The sequence below is a fragment of the Anabas testudineus genome, chromosome 4, assembly GCF_900324465.2.
Source record: "Anabas testudineus chromosome 4, fAnaTes1.2, whole genome shotgun sequence".
In the NCBI taxonomy this organism is placed as follows: Eukaryota; Metazoa; Chordata; class Actinopteri; order Anabantiformes; family Anabantidae; genus Anabas; species Anabas testudineus.
In genome coordinates this window covers 22,836,615-22,847,830 of record NC_046613.1, presented here as the reverse complement: position 1 = coordinate 22,847,830, position 11,216 = coordinate 22,836,615, and the positions used below count along the sequence as shown (strand labels likewise).

Below are 11,216 nucleotides of genomic sequence, written 5' to 3'. Positions count from 1 at the left end.
ATAAAACAAAGGAGCTGGTGATGGACTTTAGGAAATCTGGGAGTCCTGTCATCCCTCTCTCTATACAGGGGGAGGAGGTGGAGGTCGTGTCCGAGTACAAATACCTGGGAGTGTACTTGGACAACAAACTGGACTGGACCAAAAACTCATCAGCATTGTACAGAAAGGCTCAGAGCCGGACGTACTTCCTGAGGAGACTCAGGTCCTTCAACGTCTGCAGCACCATGCTGCGGATGTTTTATGAGTCTGTGGTGGCCAGTGTCATCTTCTATGCTGTGGTCTGCTGGGGCAGCAACATGAAGGTGGCAGACACTAACAGACTAAACAAGCTGATTAGGAGGGCTGGCTCTGTTCTGGGGGTGGAGCTGGACCCTCTACATGTTGTAGCTGAGATGAGGATGCTGTCCAAACTCCTCTCAATCTTGGACAACCCCTCCCACCCACTGCACAGTGTGTTGGCTGGACAGAGGAGCACGTTCAGCCAAAGACTTATTAACATTAAATGCTCCACAGAGCGCCACAGGAGATCCTTTCTACCTGTGGCCATCAATCTGTACAATTCCTCCCCCCTCTGTAAGGGGTTGGGGAAGTGAAACTGTCATATACTTGTGACCTAATTTCATTTATCTATTTTCTATTCTACATATTCTGTATGTATATTGACTTTTTCAGTATTGATGTTATTGTGTATTTATGTTTGTGTATTTATGTTGGTGTTGGATCTTTCCTGGTTGTGGTTCCTTTTCTTTCTGTCTGTTTTGAGAACAATGGTAATGAGGCAAAACAATTTCCCTCTGGGATTAATAAAGTTTTTTGAATCTTGAATCTTGAATCTTGAATCTACAGATTTGTTGTCTCTGAGGTTTGTAAGAAGGAAATGACAAGTTGAACTTTTATTATTTTACCATTTATTATTATTAACAGAGAACATGAGAACACAGAGCAGTGGTGTTGATGCCACCTGGTGATCCATTCTAATAAAGGATCAGTTCTTTTGTTAGATTTTTGATGTGAAGCGTGACAGTGAAGGCCCCGTGTTATGGAATAACCCGCTGCCGATCGATGTGTTCAACGTGTCAGCTGTAGATTCGAGTTTTTCCATCTTCACTGCACTTCAGTCTTTGAGCTTTTAAAGGTTTCCACAGGCCACCTTAGGCAGCTGGCTTGAACTCGGGGTCCTCAGCAAAGAGTTTGTCCACCAGGGTGCCTCCTGTCGCTGGAGGTACGCACTGAGCTGAGACTGAGGTGGGGAAGGCCTGGATGGTGGGTTCACTTTGTCCAGGGATCTGGGGGTCAGGTTTTAGTTGCAGAGTGACTCCAACCTCAGGGCCACCGGCAGGGACGTCAGGGAAGGCAGGCAGGGTCATGGGCTGGCCCAAGGCGGGCAGAACCCTCACTATGCCCTCTGGATGGTCGTGGGCTGCCGTCTCGTGGTCGTGTTCGTGGTGATGATGGTGGTGCTCATGCTCGTGCAGGTGAGCGTGCTTGTGGTCGTGGTCCAGAGCCAGCTCGTGATCATGCTCGTGGGTGTACTCGCCGTCAGCGTGCTTGTAGTTGTGGTGGTGGTTGGCCGAGTCCCCGCTGTGCTCGTGTGCCTTGGCGTGATGAGCGTGCACGTGATTGTGGCCGTGCCCGTGGTCGTGGGAGTGGTCGTGAGCGTGCCTGTGGGCGCTTCCTGCGTCGTGATCGTGAGTGTGGTGGTGATCACTGTCGTCAGCGTGCTTGTGGGTGTCGTCGTGATGAGCGTGCACTTTGGTGTGGTCGTGCACGTGGTCGTGCTTGTCTGCGTGGTCGTGGCCATGGCCGTGGCTGTGGCCGTGGTCGTGGTCATGGGCGTGGGTGTGTGTGTGTGAATCGTTGTGGCTGTGATCAGTCTCTCCGCCCAGCAGGTGCAGCTTCTTCTCTCTCTCAGCAGCCTGAGAACACAAAGATAAACTTATTGACGACTCGACTCGAACTAGAACAGAAAAGAACTGTTTTAAAAAAAGAAAATATGTAACTGTTTTTCTAACTGTTTATTGTGGCATGAGTCGTACCTCAGGCTCATAGATCTCACACTGCACAGTGACTGTGGGTCCGGTGGGAGAGTGGAAGAGGTTAGCCTTACAGAAGCCCTTGTGCTGAGGAGAGAACAAGTACAAGCTTTACTAGAGTTTAACACTCTGCTCTAATAAACCGGCTCACTAATATGAAAACTACTAGTTCAGAGCTGTGAGCAGATAAGTAACAAGAATAAGTAATTCAGTGTTTAACTGACTAGGATTCCTACGTCTGTTTCCAACATGCGCAACAAACACTTAAGTTAGAATAAGAGATAAAATGAAATAACTTACAGCGAACTCGCACTCCATGAGGGGGCACTTTGCAGCTGCCCCAACTTCTGTGCTCTTGGCACAGGTGGTCTCCTGGATGGTGTACTCCACATTGTAATACATCCCTACAGCCATCTGCACACAAAAAGAGAATAAAGGAAAGAGTTGGCACGACAATGTAATACTGTAAGACGGAGGCTCGAAGAGGCAGGAGCTTCTTTATGAGTTGATGTTAAAACTTGTCATCAACTCTTTAATTCAAAACGTTTCCGTGTGAAAGTTGCATTAAAAGTGTAAAACAATGGAGACAACTCTGAACAATACTTTTTCTATTTTCAGGGAAGTATCCATCCTCTTCCCATTATGTGTTTATATCATGGGTGTTGTTGGACATTTGGAAAACGTACTCCTGCCTTAGCGCGGGTGACTTTGAGCAGAGCGAACTTATTGCCCAGTGCGCTCTCATTGTTGAACTTCTCCAGTGAGAGAGACACAGCCTTCTGGACCTCAGCATTGTCCGTGGAGATCAGAGCTGGACAGTCAGGACAGATCTGCACCAGCTTGGCTGCAGGAACTGTGCAGAGAAAATAACAAATTCAAATGTCATGTATCACAAGATGTGACTGCAGCTGTGCTTTTATTCTTTATCAGCACACAAGTCCAACAACAGATGAAGTTTTCTTATTTAAGCAGAACTTTATTTTTACCTGGTCTGACCACACATCTGTATTTGTAGAGTCGCACCACTCTGTGCACCTTACTGATGAAGATGGCAGCTTTGCACTGTCCATAGACCTGAAAGAAATGATGATCACATACATTTAAACATATAGTGTGTTGAACAACTTTACGCTACGTCACTGTGTTTTCTTTTTCTCATAACTGAATTACACGCATGTGTGACAATGTTGCTTGTGTGCAGGAAACAGTGTGAACACATGTTTTCTCACCGGTGTGTCGTGGGTGGGACGAGCCTCGCAGGCGTTCCCATCCCCTCGGCTCAGCACACTGCAGTTGGTCTCCACAACATCCAGAGTCAGGTAGAAGACAACGCTGTTCTCTCCCTGTGACACACACATGATGGATTTATAGCACAATAACTTCAGTCAACAACGACGTAGCTGAAATTAAACTCTCTTTCACTGAATAGAAGAATGTGTGATTTTAAAATGGCCGTGACCCTCTTTGCTCCAGCTATCTCTTGATCTCTCACACAATCAAATCCAATCTGTCTTCTACTGCACAGCTGACACGTGGTCATTAACGGTCTGATGTGTGATAGTACACTCACAATTAGCGGTTAATGAATTGTGAACTTTATTCATTATTCTTACACATCGCCCTTGACTGAACTTTTAATGTGTTGCTAAGCTGTTTCAGGTTGGTCACTAAAAAACGAGCCAGTGTGGCTTCTATCATTGTGATGGGATTAAAATCTGGGTTACCATTTACCATATATATTTTTGTAAACCCGGATCTTGTTGTAATAGTTCTGGCCTCCACACCTGTGTGTTTCAGCGTAACTGATGGAATATATATACCTGTACAGAACCACGGGTCATGACATTAAACAACAGTTCAACGGGTTCTCTTTGACCCACTTAAGTCATATTTACTGATTTGCACAACAGTTCATATGTAGCGCTCCCTCCTAGTTTAACTTTAACCAAGTGATGTCACGACCTTTACACTGTAATGCACAAGTCTAATGAACGGTTTCACTCATTAATTATTAAGTAAACTGGAACTGAATCAACACATGTTGTTGTGTCTCAGAAGAAAAGCTCAGAAAAACTTTTATCCAAAGTGACTTACAAGCGAGGGACAAATCAACAAAACACCAATGTTAGGACCATGAGAATCAAACTACAACATTTAACTTTAACCTTTGATTCTATTTCCTGCTTAAATAACTGAACAAACTGGAGCCTTCTCTGTTCCTTGATTATTAAATTAGTTGTGTACTTTTCGGCACCTTCCTGGTGCCCTGTGGAGTGACTCACATGTTGCGCTGTGTGCACGTTGGACAGGCGGTGCAGGCTGAAGATGTAGCCCTCCTTCCGGTCCTGGTTGATCTTGGTGACAGCCAGACTTGCGGCACCCAGTGCAGAGGGATCTTCACATGAGCCTTGCTGTAGTTGACCGTGCTCCACTGGGGCACCGTGTAGGTGCGTACACCCCAACACCAGCAGCAGCGAAAGCAGCACACAGTGCTTCATGGTGAAGGCCGGAGAAGACTCTGTCCCTCTCAAACAGACCCTGACAAAGACTGAGGAGGAGAGATGCCCAGAGATGGATGGGGGTCCTTTTATATGCTGCTACTGTCAGCACACACACACACACGAATCCCTGCCCTCTCATGTCACCCCAGGTACTGTAAATATAACCACTGACCTACACCCTCCCTTCAAAACCCACAGTCCTATCTAGGAATGCTGCATCAGTGGATCAATCAGCTACTGTACAGACGTGCACAGTGGAGATTATCAGTGCAGGAGTTAATCAGTTCTGCAGTTTTCTGCGATCAATAGGGACGGATCTGAATGTCCCTTGATCCACTCTCAACACTGAATGTAGTTTAATTCAGGACCAGGCTTGAACCTTATTCAGCAAACCAGCAATGATAAGATAATACTGTTAACAATAAAGGAATGACGCTGAATAGTCATTTAGTATTTAGAAGACAGCTGACCTAATCACTGTCAGGTCACCGTTAAACACACTGACGCCTCCATGACAGATACACTTTGATAATATCACAGTGAAGCAGAACGTAATGTTGTTTTAACAGTGATCAAAGACTCTGCACTGAGGGAATTCTTTACATTTTAAATCTGAATTCACTCAGTATCACTAAAGTTACTCATGTATATTCAAAGCTACACTGGAACTTCTTTTACAGGTACAAAAGCCCCTTTTCTTCATGACACTGGCTAAACAGTGTTTTCAGCACCTTCATGAAGTTAAAGTAGCATTTACCTCATTAGAGCAGTTTAAAGAAAGTATCTGCCTGTCCACTTTGCAGTTATTTGAAGACCAAAGTGTTTGCAGAATATCAGCACATTCATGAACTTTGACACTAAACGACTTTTACAGTTTTTGGTATTCATCAAGAAGTTGACCTTTGTCATGACAAAAATCAACAGTCCATGGAATCAAGAGGCCCAAAAGTAAAAATCGATGTTTCTTCTGCAGCTGCTCTGTTGCAACTTGCAGGTTCACTTGTGTAAGAGGGAAGTAAAGTGTGATTACAGTAAATGTGAACAGTGGTGCAATGTAAAGGAGTTTATTAGTCAGGCTGTGATTATTCTTGTCAGAGGGTGAAAAGAATGAAATAGGAAACAAAAATAACTGAACACAGACTGAAATAACTCAGAAAACAGAAGAGTGAATTGTGGGAACTGGAACTAACAGCTACAACTTTTCTTATTTTTCATTTTAATCAGCGCTTCCTTATAATAATCCCTAACGTTGCCTAAATATTCTTATTATAGCATGTTAGGGCCAATTCATAGTTTCCGAGTGTCTGTGTACGTATTCATGACGTACATTCTGTCATCTTTCCAGTCTGTTAGGATGGGACGGAGTCTCTGCAGACGTGCGTATGCATCCTAAAAATTAGTGTTCGCACACAATGTCCCCAAACCTAGTGAACCGACTGCGCATGAAAAGTATTCAGCATGTGTGAAATGCATCCGTGTCTCTATCCCCAATGGAAGTATGAACAGAAATGTGTGCGTGTCTGGACTGTGTGTGCGGATCTGTCAGAGTGCAAGGGGCTCCTATGAATTGGCCTTTAGTCTCCCCTGGTAATGCAAACACAGACCAGTACTCGTACAGTGTAACACACAAGCTCTGGGGCAAAGGTGAAAATGTAAAAAAGGACGCCTCTACTCTGCAACAGTATAAGATTAGGGTTCGTTCGCACGATGACTGTTAAGCCTTTTGTTGACTCTTTGTTTTGTCACTCATCCTTCACTGTAATTCTGAATTTTAAATGTTCCCTACGACAGCCTGTAGTAGCTACTGACCAGCAGACTGATACTATATGATGCATTATTACTATTATTTGATAAACTTAACTTGATTGTGTATGTGAAGGTCTAAATGCTTCTTCCACCACTGATCTCAGGAAATATTAAATTAACTATTTTAACTTTCCATGGCGTGACTTGCTTTGTCCCCCAGAGGAAGAGGGCTACTACTGAATTTTGTGCTTTTTTCTTTTAATCACAGGAACAGTGATTTAAGTTTTAATGTTCCTACTACAAGTGTCCTAACTTTTTGCAAGTGCATCACTAAATTTCAAGGACTTCCCTCTGGAACAAGCCCGCAGGCCAACACTTGTGATAAGGATTAAAGAATATCTAGATGTAGTATCATGTAGCTCATTTTTCAGCTAACAATAGTCTTTCTCTGGTGATTCAACAGAACCTCTGATGTGACATTTGGGCCAAAGACATATCCTGATAAGCACACACATTTTCAGACAAGCAATTACAATTTTACAAATGTAGTTACTGCCACCTACCAAATAAATCAGAATCACATGTCTAGCTCACCTTCTACATTGTTCCTGTTGTATGCAGGAAGACTAGTCCGTCCACATTCTCTGCTACAAAATGAACTCTGATGGGGTTTAATTGATCTGATAACATCACTATGCAAAGTCAGTACTCAGGCTCGTGGCTGCTGCTTTGCTTCCACCATTCAAGTGGATCAGAGTGGACTATCCAAATATGTGGGTTACACTCTAGTGTTTCACTTACTTTTTCCACCATCAGTCTCTATGTTTAATGAAAGATCATCACTGTTAAAATATAAGGTGTGTTTATTGATCAGATCACGTTCACGAGAAATGTATAAAGAAATAGTTCCCTTACTTTTTGTTTCCACGGTATAATTATGACATGAGATATAAAGTCAAGTTTTCCTTTCAGGTTCTGGAAATTTTGTCTTTTTTTTTTTGAGAGTACACTGTCTTTAAGTGGACACAATGTGGTGCTGCAGTGTAACATAACGTCAGGCCAAAACCTGACGCTTGGTTCAACTAGCACAAAAAGTCACTAAGTATATATATTTAACAAATGTGAATTAAGGTTACAGTGAACAGTGAGAAGATCCCACTGCTCAGTAGAATAATAGGTGAGGAATACATTTACAATAAATCAAAAAATCTATACCCCATTCAAGGTTGCCTCCTCACACAATCTGTGACACACATCTGTGACGTCACGGTCACTGTAAACAGGAGATAAAGAATGAATCAAGAGGGGGGGCTGACGAACAACTGTGGCTCCAACACAGACGTCGTGACCGAGAAACAGAAGATCTCATCTGATTTTCAGATGCTTGCTTGTTACACAGGGGAGGACGTAAACCCATCCCAGCTTACGTCAGGCCTGCACCGTTTTCAGCTGTACGTCTTTTGGTTTATAGCATCACGCATTTGGATCTCACCGTTGTGTATTTTGTGAGACGGCTTAAAGAATGGTTTGATGTTTTCAATAATCTGACGGAGAGAGAACACACAGCGTTTCATCATGTCCTCCGCTCTCCTAGTGTCCAGTGAATAAATAGAAATGACACCAGAGATACCCCAAACAATTAATTGGAAGGAACAGAAATGGATTAATAGAACTGGATTTTAAATATGTTGAAAAGCAAAAATGATATTATGTCCTTCCCACAGTGATAAAGAGGTCCGTCATTCACCTGTTCCCTGAGCAAATCATTATTTGTAGTATAATAAATCAAAGCATACAGGCATCATAAACTCAAATCTGTTAGACTGTGTTCCCAGGAAAACGCTGTTGTTGCTATAGTAGTTTTAATTTAATGCACAGATTTAAACAACAGTTAATGTGTTAGTGAATAGACACACTTTAGCTTTATGTTAAAGAACATGGCTACCAGAGGGTTTAGGTGGGTTCACCCCCGATCTAGGAATTTGACTCTGGCCTCTTGTGGCTCTCAGCGCACTTACAGTAACAATAACAGTAACGGTAATAGAGAAGAGTCGCACAAGCACAAAGAATCAGTACAACATACAGTATGACGGGTAGGTGAGAAAGAAGTGTACGTAATCAAGTAGGTAGCTTAAAAAACAACAATATGTACATACAGCAATATTTGTATGTTATTGCAGTTTGGGTTCAATATTATATTGAAGCCATTTGAAGGGACAGTGTGTTGATGTTATACAGTTCAATGCTCTGTAGCTGGAACAGGATGTATGTAGGATGTGAGGGGTCTGCTGTGATTTACTCCGCCTGCTTCCTGAATCGGGAGTTGTACACGTGGTGGATGTTGGGGAGGTCGGCACCAATGATCTTTTCCGCAGCCCCGACTGTACGTTTTAGTCTCTGCTTGTCTTGTTTGGCGGCTGAGCCAAAACAGACAGTGATGGATGTGCAGCGAGCAGACGCAGTGATTGCACTGTAAAATTGAATCAGCATTTCCCGAGGTACAGTGCATTGAACTTTCTGAGCTGATACAGAAAGCACAACCGCTGCTGGACTGTTTTGTGATGACTGTGTTGACGTTAGAGTCCAGTTTCAGGTCCTGGGAGACTGTGGATCCCAGGAACCTGAAGGATTGAATGATGAGTCTATCCACAGCTTTAGCTTCAGGTTGTTCTGCCTACACCACAGGGAAAACCATGTCCCTCCCCTCTGTATGCAGAATGGTTAAATGCATCACTTAACACATTGAAGCAGAGTCCTTAATGTGTGGTTAGGGTTAGGCCCAGGCAACAAAAGCCCTTCGGTTAAGGTTAGTTTTACTCTATTAAGATGACGATGAGAGTACAAACAAAACTTTAGGAACAATTAAAAATGCTGGTTAGATATTTGGGTGTAAACCAAGTATGTTAAATCTCAACATATTTGTAACTTGCTAACCAATCCTACAAAGTCATGGTTACTTGATTCGACTTACTTTCAGTTTCAGCCCTTAGAGGGTAGTGCAGCTGCAGGTTTCTCTTGTGTGCTGAGTTACTTTTAAGGGATGTAGCTGCTGCCCTACCAGTCTGATTTTAATTAACCTTGTAAGAAGAGAACAGTACATGTTGTTAGTGATGTGCCAGAGGGCACCTGAATAATTCACGTCAGATGGCAAAATGTATTTGTGAGCTTGAAACACAGGAAACGGTTTTTCTGTTCTGAAATTGTATTACTGAGCCATTAATACATGGAAGTCTTCATTTTTGTCAAGAGTACTGTTTATTATCGTGGAGATATTGAATTAATACACAGCATCAAAACATAGAGTCATCCTATCCTCATTATACACTTACTTTTTGCTGTGTTGAATCTCTCTAGAGATTCTACGAGGTTTAAAACACTCTTGTTCTCACCAGTATGTGTGAGGTTGAACAACACTCTGGAGTAAAGTGGTCTGAAATAGCATTTTCCCTGACAAACAAAGAGAGACATCAGTGACTGCAGCCTAATGCCTCAAATTACACACCTCATGACCGGCTATTAGAAACGTTGGTGGGATCTTTTTATTGTCAGTGAACGGGCAGATTAGACACACAAACAAAAAACTCTCTAATGCATGCAAACATACACACACACGTACACGTGTGTATACACACACAGGAAATTGACAAGTCAGAAAATGCCTTTTACAGATTTTTCAATCCCAACATGATGATTGACAGACAGAAAGCACATTATGCACAAAAAGGCTAAATCACAAATATCCAGTTTAACTGGATCTATTCAAGTGAATCAGTTGGTTCACGATCGGTGTGACAGAAAATATGATTAATGGCAAAGCACTACACATTATTTACACATGGATAATTCATCCACAATCCAAACCATTAATATTTATTGATGGATCGTAGCTGGTTTCACTTGAAATAAACGAACCCTGCAGTGTGTACAGTGGGCTGCAGCTGCATTTCAGTAGTATTAGACACTGAAGCTGAAACCTTAACACATCATAAACGTCAGATTAAACCACATTTAAAGGGAAAATCTGACTGTTAAATTAAATAGGTTTCAGGGGAACTGCTGTAATCAGTGCATTCACTCTCAGAAGGTGAAAGTAAATAAATAAATAAAATAAATTCACCAAAGTGAATGTTGGCTGCGTTATGACGTCTACTATTAGATCGGCCCCCTCTGCCAGGAACTGCTACACAACACAAGCCTGGTGAAAAATGATGGAATGTGAAAATGGGTTTTCTAAAGAATGATCCAACTAAGAGTGAAACGTCAGTCTTTACTTTCACCCCCCCGTATTTGTTTAACAAATCAAAAATAGTCTGCTAATGTGCCCCATGACTGCTGTTTCTGCAGGAAGAGAAACTCTTACAGAATAGATTTTAAAGTGATTCTGAGACTGGATACCAATCACTCAACAGAAGCCCAGCAGTCAGCTTGAACATCGAGTTGGAACCACACAGGGTGAAGCTGCTTTTGCTTTTAGCTGCTTTGCTGATCACACATGCACTCAACATCCTGATGATGTTAAACGTGTGTTTCCTGTGCTTTTCATTAACTGGTTTCACAGCTGCATGTTTGTTACATTTGGGCCTTTTCAAACGTATTAATGCAGTTTTCTGCTCTGTTTCTGACTTTTTCTTATTTTTATTGGAGTTTTATCTTCATTTAAAGAACATTTTGCTATTTCTTGTTTCACCTTATTATTCTGGTTTGTATTTCTAACTGATTTTAATTATTGCTCATTGTTATAATGTTGTTCTAATGATTTTAAAAGCCTGAATGGCTTTGATTTGTTCTATTAAGCTACTGCAGCTTCCACCTCAACTAAACATGACACTAGTGACTGATTAAAGGAAAACGAAGTTACAATACGTGAAAATGAAATCCCATATTCTTTTGAATTATTTTTAGTGACTTCCTGAGCAAAAAATTCTTCTGGTGCAAC

At 42.2% G+C, this 11,216-nt stretch overlaps 1 protein-coding gene across 1 annotated transcript; it reads right to left on the bottom strand.

Moving 5' to 3' along the window:
- Window positions 1-1,151: 1,151 nt before the first annotated feature.
- Window positions 1,152-4,531, bottom strand: fetub (fetuin B). The gene is made up of 7 exons (XM_026346135.1): window positions 4,316-4,531; window positions 3,263-3,376; window positions 3,020-3,107; window positions 2,720-2,886; window positions 2,334-2,447; window positions 2,037-2,120; window positions 1,152-1,916 (listed from the first exon to the last, which is right to left on the bottom strand). The coding sequence occupies exons 1-7, from the start codon at window positions 4,529-4,531 to the stop codon at window positions 1,152-1,154; spliced, it is 1,548 nt and encodes a 515-aa protein (XP_026201920.1).
- Window positions 4,532-11,216: the final 6,685 nt, after the last annotated feature.